Raw genomic sequence first — 21,782 nt, forward strand, 5'->3', positions numbered from 1 at the left:
TAACAACCCCGAATTCTATGCTTGGGACTTTTTCATGTATGACACAAAATCACAATCATAATCACATAACATAAATGACGACAATCTTGCAGAGCACTACATCGTCTTCAGGCGCTACTCTGTTGCCATCTCTTGGTCAGTATGGGAAATGCTGAATCAGTTCATTTTTTCTTCTATGTATATTTTCAGGGCCTGCCTAAGGGTATTTGTGGCCTTCGGCATACATGTCAATTCTCTCAAATTGCTGATATTGAAATATAAATTATATACAGTAAAAGCTACAAAACAAACTGACAAATAACTCATTTTCAAATCAGACGAGTTGTTTGAAACCCTAACCCTAGCTTCCAGGGGTGTGGAACTCCAGTCCTCGGGGCCGCGTTCCAATATGTTTTCCAAGTTACCCTCGTTAAACACACCTGCGTGAAAAGATTTTGGTCCTTGTCATGTTCTGCAGGAGCTAAAACTTTTCACGCAGGTGCACTTAACGAGGGTACCACACAGACACTCCATTAGGTACGCCGCCATTTACAGGTGTACCTACGTCACCTAGACAGTAGATGGTGCCACACCCGCCCTCACCCCCACTTTATGATTGGCTGCTGGATCTGTGACGTTTACTTGGACACTCCATTAGGTACACCGCCATTTTCAAGTGTACCTAATAACAGGCCACTTTATTAGGGAAATATGGTCAAAGGTCACAGGTGTCCAGCTCTAGTCCTCGGGCCGCGTTCCAATATGTTTTCCACCCTCGTTAAACACACCTGCGTGAAAACATTTAGCTCATTTTGACGTTCTCGGTAGCTAAAACTTTTCACGCAGGTGCACTTAACGAGGGAATCACACGGACACTCCATTAGGTACACCGCCATTTTCAAGTGTACCTAATAACAGGCCACTTTATTAGGGAAATATGGTCAAAGGTCACAGGTGTCCAGCTCTAGTCCTCGGGCCGCGTTCCAATATGTTTTCCACCCTCGTTAAACACACCTGCGTGAAAACATTTAGCTCATTTTGACGTTCTCGGTAGCTAAAACTTTTCACGCAGGTGCACTTAACGAGGGAATCACACGGACACTCCATTAGGTACACCGCCATTTTCAAGTGTACCTAATAACAGGCCACTTTATTGGGGAAATATGGTCAAAGGTCACAGGTGTCCAGCTCTAGTCCTCGGGCCGCGTTCCAATATGTTTTCCACCCTCGTTAAACACACCTGCGTGAAAACATTTAGCTCATTTTGACGTTCTCGGTAGCTAAAACTTTTCACGCAGGTGCACTTAACGAGGGAATCACACGGACACTCCATTAGGTACACCGCCATTTTCAAGTGTACCTAATAACAGGCCACTTTATTAGGGAAATATGGTCAAAGGTCACAGGTGTCAAGCTCTAGTCCTCGGGCCGCGTTCCAATATGTTTTCCACCCTCGTTAAACACACCTGCGTGAAAACATTTAGCTCGTTTTGACGTTCTCGGTAGCTAAAACTTTTCACGCAGGTGCACTTAACGAGGGAATCACACGGACACTCCATTAGGTACACCGCCATTTTCAAGTGTACCTAATAACAGGCCACTTTATTAGGGAAATATGGTCAAAGGTCACAGGTGTCCAGCTCTAGTCCTCGGGCCGCGTTCCAATATGTTTTCCACCCTCGTTAAACACACCTGCGTGAAAACATTTAGCTCATTTTGACGTTCTCGGTAGCTAAAACTTTTCACGCAGGTGCACTTAACGAGGGAATCACACGGACACTCCATTAGGTACACCGCCATTTTCAAGTGTACCTAATAACAGGCCACTTTATTAGGGAAATATGGTCAAAGGTCACAGGTGTCCAGCTCTAGTCCTCGGGCCGCGTTCCAATATGTTTTCCACCCTCGTTAAACACACCTGCGTGAAAACATTTAGCTCATTTTGACGTTCTCGGTCGCTAAAACTTTTCACGCAGGTGCACTTAACGAGGGAATCACACGGACACTCCATTAGGTACACCGCCATTTTCAAGTGTACCTAATAACAGGCCACTTTATTAGGGAAATATGGTCAAAGGTCACAGGTGTCCAGCTCTAGTCCTCGGGCCGCGTTCCAATATGTTTTCCACCCTCGTTAAACACACCTGCGTGAAAACATTTAGCTCATTTTGACGTTCTCGGTAGCTAAAACTTTTCACGCAGGTGCACTTAACGAGGGAATCACACGGACACTCCATTAGGTACACCGCCATTTTCAAGTGTACCTAATAACAGGCCACTTTATTAGGGAAATATGGTCAAAGGTCACAGGTGTCCAGCTCTAGTCCTCGGGCCGCGTTCCAATATGTTTTCCACCCTCGTTAAACACACCTGCGTGAAAACATTTAGCTCATTTTGACGTTCTCGGTAGCTAAAACTTTTCACGCAGGTGCACTTAACGAGGGAATCACACGGACACTCCATTAGGTACACCGCCATTTTCAAGTGTACCTAATAACAGGCCACTTTATTAGGGAAATATGGTCAAAGGTCACAGGTGTCCAGCTCTAGTCCTCGGGCCGCGTTCCAATATGTTTTCCACCCTCGTTAAACACACCTGCGTGAAAACATTTAGCTCATTTTGACGTTCTCGGTAGCTAAAACTTTTCACGCAGGTGCACTTAACGAGGGAATCACACGGACACTCCATTAGGTACACCGCCATTTTCAAGTGTACCTAATAACAGGCCACTTTATTAGGGAAATATGGTCAAAGGTCACAGGTGTCCAGCTCTAGTCCTCGGGCCGCGTTCCAATATGTTTTCCACCCTCGTTAAACACACCTGCGTGAAAACATTTAGCTCATTTTGACGTTCTCGGTAGCTAAAACTTTTCACGCAGGTGCACTTAACGAGGGAATCACACGGACACTCCATTAGGTACACCGCCATTTTCAAGTGTACCTAATAACAGGCCACTTTATTAGGGAAATATGGTCAAAGGTCACAGGTGTCAAGCTCTAGTCCTCGGGCCGCGTTCCAATATGTTTTCCACCCTCGTTAAACACACCTGCGTGAAAACATTTAGCTCATTTTGACGTTCTCGGTAGCTAAAACTTTTCACGCAGGTGCACTTAACGAGGGAATCACACGGACACTCCATTAGGTACACTGCCATTTTCAAGTGTACCTAATAACAGGCCACTTTATTAGGGAAATATGGTCAAAGGTCACAGGTGTCCAGCTCTAGTCCTCGGGCCGCGTTCCAATATGTTTTCCACCCTCGTTAAACACACCTGCGTGAAAACATTTAGCTCATTTTGACGTTCTCGGTAGCTAAAACTTTTCACGCAGGTGCACTTAACGAGGGAATCACACGGACACTCCATTAGGTACACCGCCATTTTCAAGTGTACCTAATAACAGGCCACTTTATTAGGGAAATATGGTCAAAGGTCACAGGTGTCCAGCTCTAGTCCTCGGGCCGCGTTCCAATATGTTTTCCACCCTCGTTAAACACACCTGCGTGAAAACATTTAGCTCATTTTGACGTTCTCGGTAGCTAAAACTTTTCACGCAGGTGCACTTAACGAGGGAATCACACGGACACTCCATTAGGTACACCGCCATTTTCAAGTGTACCTAATAACAGGCCACTTTATTAGGGAAATATGGTCAAAGGTCACAGGTGTCCAGCTCTAGTCCTCGGGCCGCGTTCCAATATGTTTTCCACCCTCGTTAAACACACCTGCGTGAAAACATTTAGCTCATTTTGACGTTCTCGGTAGCTAAAACATTTCACGCAGGTGCACTTAACGAGGGAATCACACGGACACTCCATTAGGTACACCGCCATTTTCAAGTGTACCTAATAACAGGCCACTTTATTAGGGAAATATGGTCAAAGGTCACAGGTGTCCAGCTCTAGTCCTCGGGCCGCGTTCCAATATGTTTTCCACCCTCGTTAAACACACCTGCGTGAAAACATTTAGCTCGTTTTGACGTTCTCGGTAGCTAAAACTTTTCACGCAGGTGCACTTAACGAGGGAATCACACGGACACTCCATTAGGTACACCGCCATTTTCAAGTGTACCTAATAACAGGCCACTTTATTAGGGAAATATGGTCAAAGGTCACAGGTGTCCAGCTCTAGTCCTCGGGCCGCGTTCCAATATGTTTTCCACCCTCGTTAAACACACCTGCGTGAAAACATTTAGCTCATTTTGACGTTCTCGGTAGCTAAAACTTTTCACGCAGGTGCACTTAACGAGGGAATCACACGGACACTCCATTAGGTACACCGCCATTTTCAAGTGTACCTAATAACAGGCCACTTTATTAGGGAAATATGGTCAAAGGTCACAGGTGTCCAGCTCTAGTCCTCGGGCCGCGTTCCAATATGTTTTCCACCCTCGTTAAACACACCTGCGTGAAAACATTTAGCTCATTTTGACGTTCTCGGTCGCTAAAACTTTTCACGCAGGTGCACTTAACGAGGGAATCACACGGACACTCCATTAGGTACACCGCCATTTTCAAGTGTACCTAATAACAGGCCACTTTATTAGGGAAATATGGTCAAAGGTCACAGGTGTCCAGCTCTAGTCCTCGGGCCGCGTTCCAATATGTTTTCCACCCTCGTTAAACACACCTGCGTGAAAACATTTAGCTCATTTTGACGTTCTCGGTAGCTAAAACTTTTCACGCAGGTGCACTTAACGAGGGAATCACACGGACACTCCATTAGGTACACCGCCATTTTCAAGTGTACCTAATAACAGGCCACTTTATTAGGGAAATATGGTCAAAGGTCACAGGTGTCCAGCTCTAGTCCTCGGGCCGCGTTCCAATATGTTTTCCACCCTCGTTAAACACACCTGCGTGAAAACATTTAGCTCATTTTGACGTTCTCGGTAGCTAAAACTTTTCACGCAGGTGCACTTAACGAGGGAATCACACGGACACTCCATTAGGTACACCGCCATTTTCAAGTGTACCTAATAACAGGCCACTTTATTAGGGAAATATGGTCAAAGGTCACAGGTGTCCAGCTCTAGTCCTCGGGCCGCGTTCCAATATGTTTTCCACCCTCGTTAAACACACCTGCGTGAAAACATTTAGCTCATTTTGACGTTCTCGGTAGCTAAAACTTTTCACGCAGGTGCACTTAACGAGGGAATCACACGGACACTCCATTAGGTACACCGCCATTTTCAAGTGTACCTAATAACAGGCCACTTTATTAGGGAAATATGGTCAAAGGTCACAGGTGTCCAGCTCTAGTCCTCGGGCCGCGTTCCAATATGTTTTCCACCCTCGTTAAACACACCTGCGTGAAAACATTTAGCTCATTTTGACGTTCTCGGTAGCTAAAACTTTTCACGCAGGTGCACTTAACGAGGGAATCACACGGACACTCCATTAGGTACACCGCCATTTTCAAGTGTACCTAATAACAGGCCACTTTATTAGGGAAATATGGTCAAAGGTCACAGGTGTCAAGCTCTAGTCCTCGGGCCGCGTTCCAATATGTTTTCCACCCTCGTTAAACACACCTGCGTGAAAACATTTAGCTCATTTTGACGTTCTCGGTAGCTAAAACTTTTCACGCAGGTGCACTTAACGAGGGAATCACACGGACACTCCATTAGGTACACCGCCATTTTCAAGTGTACCTAATAACAGGCCACTTTATTAGGGAAATATGGTCAAAGGTCACAGGTGTCCAGCTCTAGTCCTCGGGCCGCGTTCCAATATGTTTTCCACCCTCGTTAAACACACCTGCGTGAAAACATTTAGCTCATTTTGACGTTCTCGGTAGCTAAAACTTTTCACGCAGGTGCACTTAACGAGGGAATCACACGGACACTCCATTAGGTACACCGCCATTTTCAAGTGTACCTAATAACAGGCCACTTTATTAGGGAAATATGGTCAAAGGTCACAGGTGTCCAGCTCTAGTCCTCGGGCCGCGTTCCAATATGTTTTCCACCCTCGTTAAACACACCTGCGTGAAAACATTTAGCTCATTTTGACGTTCTCGGTAGCTAAAACTTTTCACGCAGGTGCACTTAACGAGGGAATCACACGGACACTCCATTAGGTACACCGCCATTTTCAAGTGTACCTAATAACAGGCCACTTTATTAGGGAAATATGGTCAAAGGTCACAGGTGTCCAGCTCTAGTCCTCGGGCCGCGTTCCAATATGTTTTCCACCCTCGTTAAACACACCTGCGTGAAAACATTTAGCTCATTTTGACGTTCTCGGTAGCTAAAACATTTCACGCAGGTGCACTTAACGAGGGAATCACACGGACACTCCATTAGGTACACCGCCATTTTCAAGTGTACCTAATAACAGGCCACTTTATTAGGGAAATATGGTCAAAGGTCACAGGTGTCCAGCTCTAGTCCTCGGGCCGCGTTCCAATATGTTTTCCACCCTCGTTAAACACACCTGCGTGAAAACATTTAGCTCATTTTGACGTTCTCGGTAGCTAAAACTTTTCACGCAGGTGCACTTAACGAGGGAATCACACGGACACTCCATTAGGTACACCGCCATTTTCAAGTGTACCTAATAACAGGCCACTTTATTAGGGAAATATGGTCAAAGGTCACAGGTGTCCAGCTCTAGTCCTCGGGCCACGTTCCAATATGTTTTCCACCCTCGTTAAACACACCTGCGTGAAAACATTTAGCTCATTTTGACGTTCTCGGTAGCTAAAACTTTTCACGCAGGTGCACTTAACGAGGGAATCACACGGACACTCCATTAGGTACACTGCCATTTTCAAGTGTACCTAATAACAGGCCACTTTATTAGGGAAATATGGTCAAAGGTCACAGGTGTCCAGCTCTAGTCCTCGGGCCGCGTTCCAATATGTTTTCCACCCTCGTTAAACACACCTGCGTGAAAACATTTAGCTCATTTTGACGTTCTCGGTAGCTAAAACTTTTCACGCAGGTGCACTTAACGAGGGAATCACACGGACACTCCATTAGGTACACCGCCATTTTCAAGTGTACCTAATAACAGGCCACTTTATTAGGGAAATATGGTCAAAGGTCACAGGTGTCAAGCTCTAGTCCTCGGGCCGCGTTCCAATATGTTTTCCACCCTCGTTAAACACACCTGCGTGAAAACATTTAGCTCATTTTGACGTTCTCGGTAGCTAAAACTCTTCACGCAGGTGCACTTAACGAGGGAATCACACGGACACTCCATTAGGTACACCGCCATTTTCAAGTGTACCTAATAACAGGCCACTTTATTAGGGAACTATGGTCAAAGGTCACAGGTGTCCAGCTCTAGTCCTCGGGCCGCGTTCCAATATGTTTTCCACCCTCGTTAAACACACCTGCGTGAAAACATTTAGCTCATTTTGACGTTCTCGGTAGCTAAAACTTTTCACGCAGGTGCACTTAACGAGGGAATCACACGGACACTCCATTAGGTACACTGCCATTTTCAAGTGTACCTAATAACAGGCCACTTTATTAGGGAAATATGGTCAAAGGTCACAGGTGTCCAGCTCTAGTCCTCGGGCCGCGTTCCAATATGTTTTCCACCCTCGCTAAACACACCTGCGTGAAAACATTTAGCTCATTTTGACGTTCTCGGTAGCTAAAACTTTTCACGCAGGTGCACTTAACGAGGGAATCACACGGACACTCCATTAGGTACACCGCCATTTTCAAGTGTACCTAATAACAGGCCACTTTATTAGGGAAATATGGTCAAAGGTCACAGGTGTCAAGCTCTAGTCCTCGGGCCGCGTTCCAATATGTTTTCCACCCTCGTTAAACACACCTGCGTAAAAACATTTAGCTCATTTTGACGTTCTCGGTAGCTAAAACTTTTCACGCAGGTGCACTTAACGAGGGAATCACACGGACACTCCATTAGGTACACCGCCATTTTCAAGTGTACCTAATAACAGGCCACTTTATTAGGGAAATATGGTCAAAGGTCACAGGTGTCCAGCTCTAGTCCTCGGGCCGCGTTCCAATATGTTTTCCACCCTCGTTAAACACACCTGCGTGAAAACATTTAGCTCATTTTGACGTTCTCGGTAGCTAAAACTTTTCACGCAGGTGCACTTAACGAGGGAATCACACGGACACTCTATTAGGTACACCGCCATTTACAGGTGTACCTACGTCACTTGGACACTAGATGGTGCCACACCTGCCCTCACCCCCACTTTATGATTGGCTGTTGGATCTGTGACGTCATTTGGACACTCCATTAGGTACACCGCCATTTTCAAGTGTACCTAAAAGGCCACTTTATTAGGGAAATATCATGGTCAAAGGTCACAGGTGTCAAGCTCTAGTCCTCGGGGCCGCGTTCCAACATGTTTTCCAAGTGACCCTCGTTAAGCGCACCTGCGTGAAAAGATCGGTTCAGTTTGACGTTCTGCAGGAGCCTAACTTTTGCCACAGGTGCACTTAATGAGGGAATCTTGGAAAACCTGTTGGAATGCGGCCCTCCAGGACTGGAGTGCGACACCCCTGCAAAGCCCCCGGACCTAGAGTTTGACACCTGTTCCTAACAAATGTTCTGTTGCTTATTCATGTTGTAGAAACAAAAGGTTATAAGCTGACTATAAACTCATCCATTGGTTTTAGAAATGAAAGCCAAAACTCTCCTGAATGAAGTGTTATGTATGAAAATCAATTTGCTTCACTAAAGAAATATTGATCATTTGATTGATATGAAACATTTCTGTAATCTAACACCTTACTTTCCTTTGTGAAGTAATCGGACTACTTTTCAACAGTTTATAGAATTTGAATGTCAGAGTAAGGTGTTACCTGCTAACATGTTGAAGAATAAACAAAGAACGAAGTTCAAGTTGACATTTTTTTGGCTGATTCTAACCTCACCTTTTACAAACAACTTATGCAATGAAGACACAAGACTGCTTTTTATTCAATTTATTTAATTTTCTTTCAAGAACAAATACGAATTGGGGATGTTTTCAAAATGGGAATAAAAAAAAAACCCTGACCATTTCATTCTTACACTTTTTGCCTTTCAGGTTAGGAGGGGGGGGGGGTCTTCAGGCTGTGTGTGCCTCTTAAGGGGAGTCCTATGGTCATTGCGAAAAACAAATGTACCAATTGTAGAGGTTGCGCAACTGATGTGGAATGGTGAATGTGCATGTGTGCAGGCTGTCACAGCAGTTCGGTGGGCTTTACTGAGGTGGACAGACTATTGCACTCCAAGGAAAAAAAAAAAAAAAACTAAAATAAAGACATGGCTCTCAAAAGAATGAAAAATAAAGATTGAGGAAAAAAAAAAAAAAAAAAAATCAGTGTCCCAAACGGATCATCATGTGAATAAATATCGCAGACATACTCAAACTCTGTGAAGGTTTAAAATGAAAGTGACTTCAAACAAATTAAAAGGGGGGGGGGGGGGGGGGGACATGACTGCAATTCTTGGTGCGCCGAGTGAGGAAAAACATCCCAACATGGACAGTCACAAGAGGTTAAAAACGTTTTATAAGATACATTAATCTATTCCAATCATAAAATAAATTTGCAGGAATAAAAATCAGATTTTATATTGCATCCTTTCATCACCACTGTATGTGTAAAATTTAAAAACAAAAAAAAGTCACAAAAAGGAAGTATAATATCCCACAATGAAAAGAGGTGGGGGAGGGAAAAAAAAAAAAAAAAAGCAAAATAATATAAAATAAAACAACAGGATGGACTATATTTGGGCCGTGGTTGAGAGTAGAACCGGTAGGTGGGCCCCGTCTGTGTGCTTTGCTGGTTCGGCTGGTGGACCCCCACCGTTGCAATTCCTTTCATTCGATTACTCGCTTGTTCTCTGTTCAATTAAGCATGTTTACAAATCATCACAACAATTACACACAGCGCCCTCTCTCTCTCTCTATTTTCACCCTCCACGCTCCCGCTCGAGGTGCATAGGCAGGTAGGTGCTGGTGGGCTTGGCTGGCTTTACTGCACGCAACAGCTGTGGCCGTTGGGGTCCTTGAAGCGCAGACGCATTTTCGGTCGGTATTTCTCGAGGTAAAGAAGCTGTTTGGAGTTGAAGGCCCCGCGCCTCTTCCTGAAGGAGACAAGGGTACAAAACAAAACAGTTAGCGGTGTTTAGAGACCAGATCCCACCTTTTGACATTTCTCCAACAACTTACTGCCTTATGAACTGCACGGCATCCTCATACTTCATCCCGCTCTCGATGAGAGCCAAGGCCACCAAGACAGGAGCGCTGGGAGGTGGACCAATCGGACGCGGCGCAAGGTGAGGGGAGACACAAGAAGGAGAAGATAAGATTAAATGCCAACAACATGGCTTTGTTGGTGCATGGCTGTTTCAACCTGAGAAACAGGCCTGGGAAATCAACAGGGGGTGCGAGTGTTCACGTTGCCTTGCTGGGCCAGCGGGTTTACGCTACGACGAGGAATAATATCTCGGGGAAAAGAAATAAATAATAGCTTCACGGCTGGGTCAAATCTCAACGCTTGGCGAAGCAAATTTCCCGCAGGGGAGAATTCGAGGCCGAATGTGAGAACGGAGAGATGGAAAGCTGCGGGGCGGCGAAAAAAAAATCAGAAAATGGAGGGCGGTGGAGGAGAAAGGTAATCAGTGTCAAATAGTTCCAACCGAGGCCCAAAAAGAACAAGCCAAGCTCCCAACCAAAAGTGACAGTTACACAACATCCAGAATGCAAAAAGGCCAAACATCCGATTGGGTTTACATGTGCCTTTGGGGGGGGTCAGAAGATTTTTTTTCTTTTCGATTTGTACTCACTTGCACACATCATGTGCTTCTTTATTTCCAGGCTCGTTTTGTCTTTTTTTATTTTTAAACGCGTGTGAAATTCTCTGCCCCGCTGCTAGTGGAAGTGAGTAAGTGTACCACACGCACGCACTTAAGCCAACACAACCTCATGACCGCCCATCAAATCACATGCGAATGGTTTGGGGGGGCTTTTAGCCTTGACACTACTCCAGTTTGAGAAGCTAAAAAAAAGCGAGCTTGCTGATGAGACACCGAACGAACGCGGGTGCGTGCTCCTTTCGCGTGTTGGTCTTGCCATTTACATCTCGCCTCACTGATGTCGGGCCAAAACAAATACCGCTAAAAATAACTCCTGCGTGTTGAACGGTGTTGTAGCAACTGGCGAGTATAAACGCCATGACGGCAGTTGCCATATTAAAAGGCATCGCTGCCTGCCTGGAGCGCAAGGCCACAAATGTCACCCCCCCTCCCCCTTTTTATGGACTCACCGGCCGAGCCCTGCCACACAATGCACGGCGATGCAGCAGCCGGGTTCCTCTCGAAACTTGGTGTTGAGCAGCTTGAGCCAGTCGTCCACAATGTGGGTTGGGGGAGGGGCTCCGTCATCAAACGGCCAGTCCTTTACAGACAAAAAAAAAAAATATTTGTTTAAATATTCTCTAACAAAGTCATTAAGAATCATCTCTTACCAAAACCTGAATCCCTTCCTTCTCCACCGGAGCCTTGTCGTAGGTGGCTTCACACACTCTCACCAGTGTGTGCACCGCAAACTTTTTTAGCTCCTGGCAGGGTGTAAAACAAAAATGCCAGACCAGTCGTAAACAAGTGCATTTTATGTGAAGAAAAGCGTCGGCAGACATACCTCGGTGAACTTGTTAAGGGTGGCATTGGTGGGATTGTGGGTGATGAGGAACCTCATGCACTCGTAGGTTATCTCGACTGCAGCGGGGCGGTTCATGTTGGCGAGACGGCTTGAAGGAAATAAACAAATGCAAAACTCTTACCAAACAAACAAAAAAAGAGTCAAGAAAAGGGAGATTTGCGGCTGAGTAAATAAGAGGAGGGACGACAAGGAGGTGATGAGGGTGATGCACACAGAGGACGAAGGGGGGAGGAAGGGACAAAAACGAGTCCAACGAAACCTCGGGATGTCAAAATAAAAACAAAATGCCAAACAAAAAAAAAAAAAGGAAAAAGATGGAGAAACTATCCGAGAGTCACTTTACCCCATTCAGGAGAGCTGTTTGTGATTGGCTGTTCAAAGAGAAAGCAGAAAGCAAAGAGTTGGCGTATTGGTGGGGGACAGTCAGGGCGAGGACCACGCGTACGTTATCCAGGTGGGCTTTTTTTTATTTTCTAAATGATTCCAAAAGTCAACGCTTCCGAGGACAACGGCCAATCAAGGGGGCTTGCGGGCAGCGTAGTCTTTCGGGGCGGGGCAGCCGATTCACTTCTCCACGGCGGCGAGGTGCTGTGCCTGGCAAAACTCCCCGCTCACACACGCCATATAGGTACGGCCCAAGTTAACACAGAAAGCCTGTCGAGAGAGGAGAGAGACGAGATTTAGAAATTATTCACGCAAAGGCCACAGAGTTGAAATGTGTGCTCGTGTAAAAATAAATAAATAACATAATAAGAAGCTGCAGCCACCATGACGGACTCTGCTTAATTTAAGAGGGGGGGGGGGGTGGTGGGGGGGACTTGCATGACACTGGTTAAGTGGGAACGGGAATTGCAAGCTTGGACTTCAGCATGGTGTCACAGGCCTGTAGTCACAAGGTGAGGATTACAGGGTGGGCAAAGCTTCAAACGAGAGGAGGCTCCACTCCCACGCTTCTAAGGCTTCCGTGTCTCTCGCGCTCAACGTTTTACAAAACTGCTGCTCTGATTAGAGGAACAAAATAGTCAAAACCGACATTAGATGCATTATTCGTTTTAAATAAATCTTTAATGAAAAACGCCATTGCTAAAGGGCTAACCCCAATTCTCTAGAGGTGGCAGGTACTGATAAATGAATGCCCATAAAACACAAGCTCTCATACAGTAAAAATGAAACTGGGACAAAGGTCAGCTGAGCTCAGTGAAAGGTCCCTTGGGCGAACTTCCCTCGGCGCTGACCACATGCTTTACTGTTAAGGGAGGGGCCAACAAATTCTGTATGTGTGTGCGCGTGCGTGAGAGAGTGGAAAGCGAGGGGGGGGGGGCACGCAATCAGATTTGTGGAGGGTTTCCCAAATCAGCTGGCCTCAACAGTGACTGAAGAGAATCGGATTGTGAGAGAGCCCAACGAGGTCGCGCTAGCCGATAAGGGGCCGCGCTTATCTCGGGCCGGGAGGGGGCAGAAAAAGAACGCCCAGGTGACGGTGACACAGGGCAGGGGTTGCCCGCCGCCGCAGGTCACCGCCGAGTCAAAACACGTATTTACGAAAGTTTTCTAGGAATGGGGCCATTTTGTCTGGATCCAGACCGGGCATGACCAGACTAAGAGCCAATTTGCTGAGTCAATGAGGCCAAACGGCGGCTTTGACAAGTAAGTAGATGAAGAGGGGAGGGGATGAGTGAGGTTCTCCTTGGAGTCGCTCGGCGTAGATAAAGGCTGCGAGACCTCTGGCCTACATCGTGCCCACACCTGCTACCTGTTGACATTGCCACAATTTTGTCTTTCATCCAAGAATGACAACAAAATCATTTCCAGATAAAAGAATTACATTTACTAGGCAAGCTAGTCAAATAACTAAAAAAAAAAAATGCAAATACAGGTTTGAACCTTTTAAAATATTGTTACTTCTGCATTTCGCCTCTCGAAGATTAGTTTCTTTTTTTTCTTGCTTCGAAAGAGACTTCTACGAAGTTTGAGGAACAAGTTTTACGCTTGCGAGCGCGCGTGTTTGTCTCATGTAACTAAGGGACGGTTGTGTATTAACTTGCCTCCCCTCCTTACACACACATACGCACGTTAACAGACTTCCAAACCAGAATGACTGCACGGAAAGACCAAAGAGTTGGCTTCCAAGTCAGACTGAGAACGTTCTTAAGCTCGCATTGTTGCTCAAGGGTTGCTTAGCCCCGCTGCGACATGCTTTTTTATTTCTACTGACATTTAGAGACCAACTTGGCCTTCTGACAGCCACATGGGGAGGAGGAGGGGGGGCTGTTGCTATACCAACAATAATCTCAGCGGCGGTAACAAATGCGTCCGTGGGGAATTTAGGTATCCCCCGTGAAGCGCATGCTGCTTTCGAAACATTCACATGAGCCAAACTTTATCGCCGACGGCACAAGTTTTCACGGCGGCAGCGGCGGCTCACAGCAGCTTGTTACTCTTCCACATTAATCTGGGAATTTTTAAAAGCTCATGAAAAGGACGACTGTGCGAGCGTCGCTATCAAAGGCGTCATCTGGAGGTCGTGCGGAGAGGAGTCACACATTTGAGCGCGTTAAATAAGCTCCTCGAGGATATGAAGAGGAATAGCGTGGAGGCAAACATCGCCACGGCAACGGGGAAAATACGGCTTTGTTCTGGTGGAACGACCCCGTCGCTTCTCAGCAAGGGTCGTTCCGAATCGCCGACGCTGCCTGGAAAAGTAAAGGCCACCGGCGACACGCCGCGCTCATCGCACTGGAAAAACGGTCGGGCCGAAAATGGCGTTTGAGAAGATTGCAGCGCCTTTCCCTACCTGTCGCTTCAGTGTCAGCAGGTGGCTGTGCAGCAGCAGCATCGAGAGTCGCCGCCAGTATGTCAGACAGCGCCAGCGCCACTCGGTCAGTCCATCGCGGCGCTGTGGCAACGACGGTAAACGAACGTTGCGCCAACGAGGGCATGATTCATTAACCAACGTGGCGCCGATGCAACGCACGGGGTGGCTATGGCTACCATTAATTCTCTACGGCCTTTTGCTTACCGGAAAGAACAAAAAGGTGGATTTAAAATCTTTGCATTCCAGCACGGCATCAAAGCGAATTTGGGTCAAATATTTTTTACTGTACTCTTAGTTGAATTACATAATGTCCATTGCGTAAGTCGCAAACACATCCGCAGTTAGTTACTGTCTAACCAAGCATTCTGTGACAGTCACTTAGTTACAGGATGTGATTAATGATATGCTCGTACCTTTCGGATGGTTAAACTGTTATTGCCTAAGGTGAGAACATCGGCTTAAAGGTCTCAGAACAACAGTAGCGGTTGATTTGCATACTTTAAACTGAGCCGAGACTACACCATCCCTTTTTGTGGATTTATTTTCTTCTCCATCCTCAATGCTCATATCATAAGCTACACATCAGAAATGATTACTGACCAGGGGGACTCCGTTGGAAGGTCATACACTGAAAACCGAGAGGCATGGGAATGAGCTGGGCCTTTAGTGTCACAGCTGCTCGAGTCAACTTCCTCTCCAAGTACATTTCCTCCTTTCACCTCAGCCCGCAACATGGCTATATGCCACGTTCTTTATGCCTACCATTTTACATGATTGTAAAGACACACTTAGTGCACAAGAGGTGGAGACATGAGATTTCAGAGCACATCGACAATAATCGGGTTGAAGTGAGGTTGCCAGAATATTTATCACAACTTTCTCTTAGAAGAGCAAGTACATGGGTTATATTATTAATTTCACACCATTTATCACTAACTTTATGAATTGTTATCGGTACCATTCAACAAAAAAGGGCACACCTCAAAATTTGACCCCGATTGTCTTTGAGCTAAGCCGTTGGCCAGCGGTGCATTTTCACTGGTTTTAAAGAGGGATAGATTTTTTAATATTTATTTCAGGAAAATGTTACTCACACCACCGGAATTCTATTTAAATGTTCTATCTGATAAAGCTGGTGTCATGGCAATCGATTAATCTTTGGAATTGTATGCACTTTTCTTCTAGCGGGGCTGCAGATTTGCTACTTGAAACGATAATCGTGCATTCTTCCAGGTCTACTATTCTCCAACGTGTTAACATATAAGCTTGATATAGTGTCAAATGTGACACGAAATAAGTCAACCATGTCCTGGGTGAAGATTTGCCACAAAGGGCGGAAGGCAGTTAGCTCGATCGCCTGCTAGCTGCACATTTTATCCGAGCTCGTAATCGCAGACAAACACAAAACACTCACCTGTACACCAAATTCAGCATGTGCACATCGAAACGTGAAATATCAAGCACATCTAAGCAATCGACTCCTGATTCTAAGTTCACGAGGAAAGGCTAGCCCCCCCCCCCCCCACCCCTGAGCTAATGGCTAGCGTTATCTTCATCATTTGTTGACTCAAATAAGTGGAACCAACAGCCTTGATCCTGTTTAGACAATTACAGCATGATGAGACCGTGTCAGATTTGCTTCGATGAAAAACAATACCCTGAGGATACTGTTAATTTCTGTTCGTCGTGACCGTAAACGTGCCCTCTTCACTGCCCCGGATCCTGATAGCAAGAAATGTAGCATCGTTAGCTCGCAGGCTAGCTCCACTCTCGACACTTTTTTTTACCCATTTCTTAATAATGATCGCGGCGATTGTGCAAAAACACTCTGTTCGGCACGGTTTTATCCTAAACAAGACGTTCAGATTAAACACAAGAGCATGGTGACACGATCGTGTCAAGCGATCGCCGCTAACAGCTACATGCTAAGGTTAACGTGGCTGCATAGTGCACACTTTGAACTTACTTGAGCTAACTGCTGCTAATGCTAATCTCCGTGCAAGTCAATGTGTAGCGCGGCTCGAAACTACAAGGCAGCTGACATGTATATGCCACTTTTCGTTCGTTAATTGGTATACTCACAAAGCGCAGGATGAACATTGAAATCCAGTGACTAGCCCGGAGAAAGGGGAGCGAGTGCAGAAAGGGCTGTCAAGTTGCCTTTTTGTTCCTCTTCAATGTGGCAGCTTCGTCTGTTGTTCAGGGAGGAACCTTGCTTGGTGGTTACTTTCATGGCGATCGGAAATGTTGGTGTGTCAGGAACCGGCGAGAGAAATCCAATCACTGCTCGAGTTATTTTCTGTTGTCCAATACCTGTTTTTATCTTCTGGTCGTATATCTGTCTTACACACATGTATTTTGATTGTTTCCACGTTTAGTGAGTGATAAACGCCCGATTAAATAAATATGTGGATGTGGAATGTGAAACGATAAAATAGCCTGGATAATCCAAACAACACAATAAACTATTGAAACACGTATGCTGCTATATAATGCTGTTTATTAAAGTCGAAGGGGGCTTGTGTAAAGCAAATTCAAGCTGTTTTTTCGCATATTCAATTCCGGAAAACGGCGTTTACGATGACCTCAAATGTAGCACGAGATGTCTGGCGTCAGTACGACGTAAAAAGAATCCGGCTCCGTGACGTCAGTTCCAGAAAGCTCACATTATCTAGTTTGTTTTGCGTCATCGGACGACAACTCACAAACATACAACTAAAATCGTCGTATTGAACATTAAAAATATTTTTCATTTATACACGACTGAGGAAACGTTCCAGTTTTAGCGTGAGTCCAATCTAAAACACACAACTGTCACATCAAACTGCAAAATAGTTAAAAAATAATACTAATAAGAAAAAGCCAAATAATGCTATAAATTAACACGACACGGTAATCGATGATAAAACGTTTTCCATATTTATTCCCAGTTTAAACCGATACCTCTGAGTCAGAGGCTCTGACGTCAGCCACGATCAACACGCAATTTGAATAGGTTACCTCCTCCCCTAGCAAAATTACGGGGGTTACTAATTCTAACAGCAGAGAATAAATACCCCCATTGATCCCCGTTGTGTTCAATGTGTCAGGCCAAAACAGACTGCCTTATTATCTTAAGTGATAAAAAGACTCCTTTATTTTGTTCTTAATTAAAATAAACATGCTCTTAAAACTTCACTGTTAAAGTGCACTTTCAATTAAGTGTGACATGTGAAGCTTACTTTTTCAAAGGTAACTTTTGCAACACAATCTATGACCCTTGCTTATCTGTAACGGAAGTTGTGCGCGTCCCACACACGCACTGGGCGTGTGTTTGTGTCCTTCCCTTGTTGGAGGGTGAGTCAGCACCGCGTGCAAATAACAGGACGACGTGGTGCTGCAAAATGACTCACAACTATAGAACATCCGATCATTTGGATTTGGGCCAACACGCAGATCCATTTGAATGGCTCCCTCTCCTGCTCACATCCGACATTGCACACACAAAAAAAGAAATTCCGAACAACTAAGGTCACATTAAATTAGTTGTTCAGAATTTGAGCTATCTTTGAACGAGAAATTTAATGCAAGCGAGTGTTAACTGGATTTATTTTCATCCTGTTTTGTAATTCTTGGCGGCGGCTTACTTCAACTCATGACCCATCCTCATGTGATATTTATTATGTTCCGGCCTTTCCTTGGAACTTTTGGGACGTGTTGTTTACCGCTTCAATCGTGAGGTTATTGTGAGGTCAAAGTGACTGATGTGTGAAAATCCAAAAAAATAACAAATAAATAAACACCTAAAGTTGAATTACTCTTTTGATACTGACATCTTATTTCACAATGATTGTTGATTCTTTTGCTATGAGCACAAAATCGCAGTTTCTGGAAACTTTTTAAAGATTGATATCAGGCATCACACAATAGGCGCCACAATCTCAACCGTGACCGAAAACAAGAATATGCTTGAAGGCTTTCTGGATTTGTTGCAAGTCACATGTTGAGGGATGCGAGCGAGGGGCGGCACTGTGCAGCTAATGGATTGGAGCCCCCAAGAGCTTCCTGTTGCCAGTAAACATTTCCATCCACTGAAACAGTCGCCGTCCATTTGAGTTTAACTCAGGCATTTTAAAAACATGTTATGCTGTCTTGATCACGTTATTGAACACAGCAGGAATAAAAGCTTTTCTTTTCGGAGCAAAGCACCTGTTCTGATAGAGAAAATGATATTGAAGATGCAAGGCCATTATATTTTAAATGCATTAATATTGGCTAGTCTTGTTAAATATATTTGATTACTCTTGTACAATGTGTAATGTATCATGTATTTACTCACAGCACAACCTCAAACAAAACTGTCAAGTTTAAATGATGGACTACATTAGGTTAATTGAAGCTTCTGCCACCTAGTGGATGTGCACTGAATTGCTCTGCCAGTCAATTGACGCCACAGGGATAGATGGATGACCAATAAATAAGAGTTTGTGAATCACTTAAGTGAAATTGGATCCTTCCATTGTTTTGACTGGACGTAATAAATATCCAATGAGAGCAAAGTAGAAAGCAGGAAGAACACACCCCATGCGAAGCTAATGGAGGCCACAAAACTCTTGAGTTGCCATTGTGGACTTTAAAAATGCATGTTGGCTCGTGGTTCTGTTTCTCTAATGAGGTGTATGTCTTAAATATCTGATGGCGCTTGCACTCATTTAAAAATACAAATATGCTTATTGTCATAAATATTTGATCCGCAAATGAATATATGCAAAAGACATCCATGAATTAATCTGTTCTGATTAGGGGTGTAAATCGCGGGTTTTGTAACGATACGATATCATATCGATACAAAGAATCACGATACGATATTTGCCAATATCTTAAAGCCTGCTGTGATTCATTCACGATACATCACGATATAGTGCTCTACGATCGATATAGAACAATATCCTGATTTATAACAATTCATACGCAAAATCAACAAGGTACTGCAAACTCTTTATTTAGGAAATTACAAAGTGCTTCCGAACGAATGACTTGAAGCCCAAAGGGGAGCGAATTTCCTCGTCTTCTTGGCCACTAGCCATAGCACCAGCCCAGGAGCAGCGTAGTTGTCGGCTCCCCTTTCACGTGCCTGCTCTGCTCACAACACAACACGCCGCGCACTGCTCCCGGAAAGAGGAAGCAAGCAACAATGAACTGGATTTCAAAATAAAGTCGCGTCTAATGTCCGAGGTCAAAAACGGGCGATATAGATCGATGTTTACGTTTAGCATCGATGCCAACAAATCGTAGAGCATTATATCGATTAATCGATGTGTATCGATGAATCGTTACACCCCTAGTTTCAAACTACTTTTAGGGTTTCTAAGAATAGGGTTTCTAACTAGGCTTTCAAAACTAGGGTTAGGGTTTCCGACCAGGGTTTCCAAGGAGTTTTGCCATTGCTAATTAGGGTTTCAAACTAGGGTTAGGGTTTCCGACTAGGGTTTTAAACCAAGGTTAGGGTTACAAACTAGGTTTTAAAGCTAGGCTTAAGGTTTCCAACGAGGCTTTCAAACTACTTTTAGGGTTTCTAAGATTAGGGTTTCTAACTAGGCTTTCAAAACTAGGGTTAGGGTTTTCGACTAGGGTTTCCAAAATTAGGGTTAGGATTAGGGTTGGGGTTAGGGTTTCTAACTAGGCTTTCAAAACTAGGGTTAGGGTTAGGGTTAGGGTTAGAGTTAGAGTTAGAGTTAGAGTTAGAGTTAGAGTTAGGGTTAGGGTTAGGGTTAGGGTTAGGGTTACTAACTAGGCTTTCAAAACTAGAGTTAGGGTTAGGGTTAGGGTTTCTAACTAGGCTTTCAAAACTAGGGTTAGGGTTTCCGACCAGGGTTTCCAAGGAGTTTTGCCATTGCTAATTAGGGTTTCAAACTAGGGTTAGGGTTTCCGACTAGGGTTTTAAACCAAGGTTAGGGTTACAAACTAGGTTTTAAAGCTAGGCTTAAGGTTTCCAACGAGGCTTTCAAACTACTTTTAGGGTTTCTAAGATTAGGGTTTCTAACTAGGCTTTCAAAACTAGGGTTAGGGTTTTCGACTAGGGTTTCCAAAATTAGGGTTAGGATTAGGGTTGGGGTTAGGGTTTCTAACTAGGCTTTCAAAACTAGGGTTAGGGTTAGGGTTAGAGTTAGAGTTAGAGTTAGAGTTAGAGTTAGAGTTAGAGTTAGGGTTAGGGTTAGGGTTAGGGTTACTAACTAGGCTTTCAAAACTAGAGTTAGGGTTAGGGTTAGGGTTTCTAACTAGGCTTTCAAAACTAGGGTTAGGGTTTCCGACCAGGGTTTCCAAGGAGTTTTGCCATTGCTAATTAGGGTTTCAAACTAGGGTTAGGGTTTCCGACTAGGGTTTTAAACCAAGGTTAGGGTTACAAACTAGGTTTTAAAGCTAGGCTTAAGGTTTCCAACGAGGCTTTCAAACTACTTTTAGGGTTTCTAAGATTAGGGTTTCTAACTAGGCTTTCAAAACTAGGGTTAGGGTTTTCGACTAGGGTTTCCAAAATTAGGGTTAGGATTAGGGTTGGCGTTGGGGTTAGGGTTTCTAACTAGGCTTTCAAAACTAGGGTTAGGGTTAGGGTTAGAGTTAGAGTTAGAGTTAGGGTTAGGGTTAGGGTTACTAACTAGGCTTTCAAAACTAGAGTTAGGGTTAGGGTTAGGGTTTCTAACTAGGCTTTCAAAACTAGGGTTAGGGTTTCCGACCAGGGTTTCCAAGGAGTTTTGCCATTGCTAATTAGGGTTTCAAACTAGGGTTAGGGTTTCCGACTAGGGTTTTAAACCAAGGTTAGGGTTACAAACTAGGTTTTAAAGCTAGGCTTAAGGTTTCCAACGAGGCTTTCAAACTACTTTTAGGGTTTCTAAGATTAGGGTTTCTAACTAGGCTTTCAAAACTAGGGTTAGGGTTTTCGACTAGGGTTTCCAAAATTAGGGTTAGGATTAGGGTTGGGGTTAGGGTTTCTAACTAGGCTTTCAAAACTAGGGTTAGGGTTAGGGTTAGAGTTAGAGTTAGAGTTAGGGTTAGGGTTAGGGTTAGGGTTAGGGTTACTAACTAGGCTTTCAAAACTAGAGTTAGGGTTAGGGTTAGGGTTTCTAACTAGGCTTTCAAAACTAGGGTTAGGGTTTCCGACTAGGGTTTCCAAGGAGTTTTGCCATCGCTAATTAGGGTTTCAAACTAGGCTCAGGGTTTCCGACTAGGGTTTTAAACCAAGGTTAGGGTTTCAAACTAGGTTTTAAAGCTAGGGTTAGGGTTTCCAACGAGGGTTTCAAACTACTTTTAGGGTTTCTAAGATTGAGGTTTCTAACTAGGCTTTCAAAACTAGGGTTAGAGTTTTCG

The 21,782-nt window shown here is 44.6% G+C and overlaps 1 protein-coding gene across 2 annotated transcripts; it reads right to left on the reverse strand.

Moving 5' to 3' along the window:
- Positions 1-8,888: 8,888 nt before the first annotated feature.
- Positions 8,889-16,679, reverse strand: ptp4a2b (protein tyrosine phosphatase 4A2b). Of its 2 annotated transcripts, none has more exons than XM_037264318.1 (7): positions 16,524-16,679; positions 11,970-12,280; positions 11,606-11,714; positions 11,433-11,525; positions 11,232-11,362; positions 10,136-10,210; positions 8,889-10,050 (listed from the first exon to the last, which is right to left on the reverse strand). In XM_037264318.1, exons 2-7 carry the CDS (start codon positions 11,972-11,974, stop codon positions 9,939-9,941), a joined length of 525 nt encoding a protein of 174 aa, XP_037120213.1. In that variant the 5' UTR covers positions 11,975-12,280; positions 16,524-16,679; the 3' UTR covers positions 8,889-9,938. The 2 variants fall into 2 exon arrangements, with proteins under 2 accessions (XP_037120213.1, XP_037120214.1); XM_037264319.1 differs by lacking the exon at positions 16,524-16,679 and adding an exon at positions 14,421-14,570.
- Positions 16,680-21,782: the final 5,103 nt, after the last annotated feature.

Source organism: Syngnathus acus, chromosome 11 (genome assembly GCF_901709675.1).
Source record: "Syngnathus acus chromosome 11, fSynAcu1.2, whole genome shotgun sequence".
Lineage (NCBI taxonomy): Eukaryota > Metazoa > Chordata > Actinopteri > Syngnathiformes > Syngnathidae > Syngnathus > Syngnathus acus.

Excerpts from the sequence above, each read along its gene's own strand:
- ptp4a2b (XM_037264318.1), bottom strand. Across the intron at positions 11,363-11,432 it reads AGGAAGGGATTCAGGTTTTG|GACTGGCCGTTTGATGACGG; the intron begins GTAAGAGATGAT and ends TTGTCTGTAAAG. Across the intron at positions 10,211-11,231 it reads TGTGTGGCAGGGCTCGGCCG|CGCTCCTGTCTTGGTGGCCT; the intron begins GTGAGTCCATAA and ends TCCACCTCCCAG.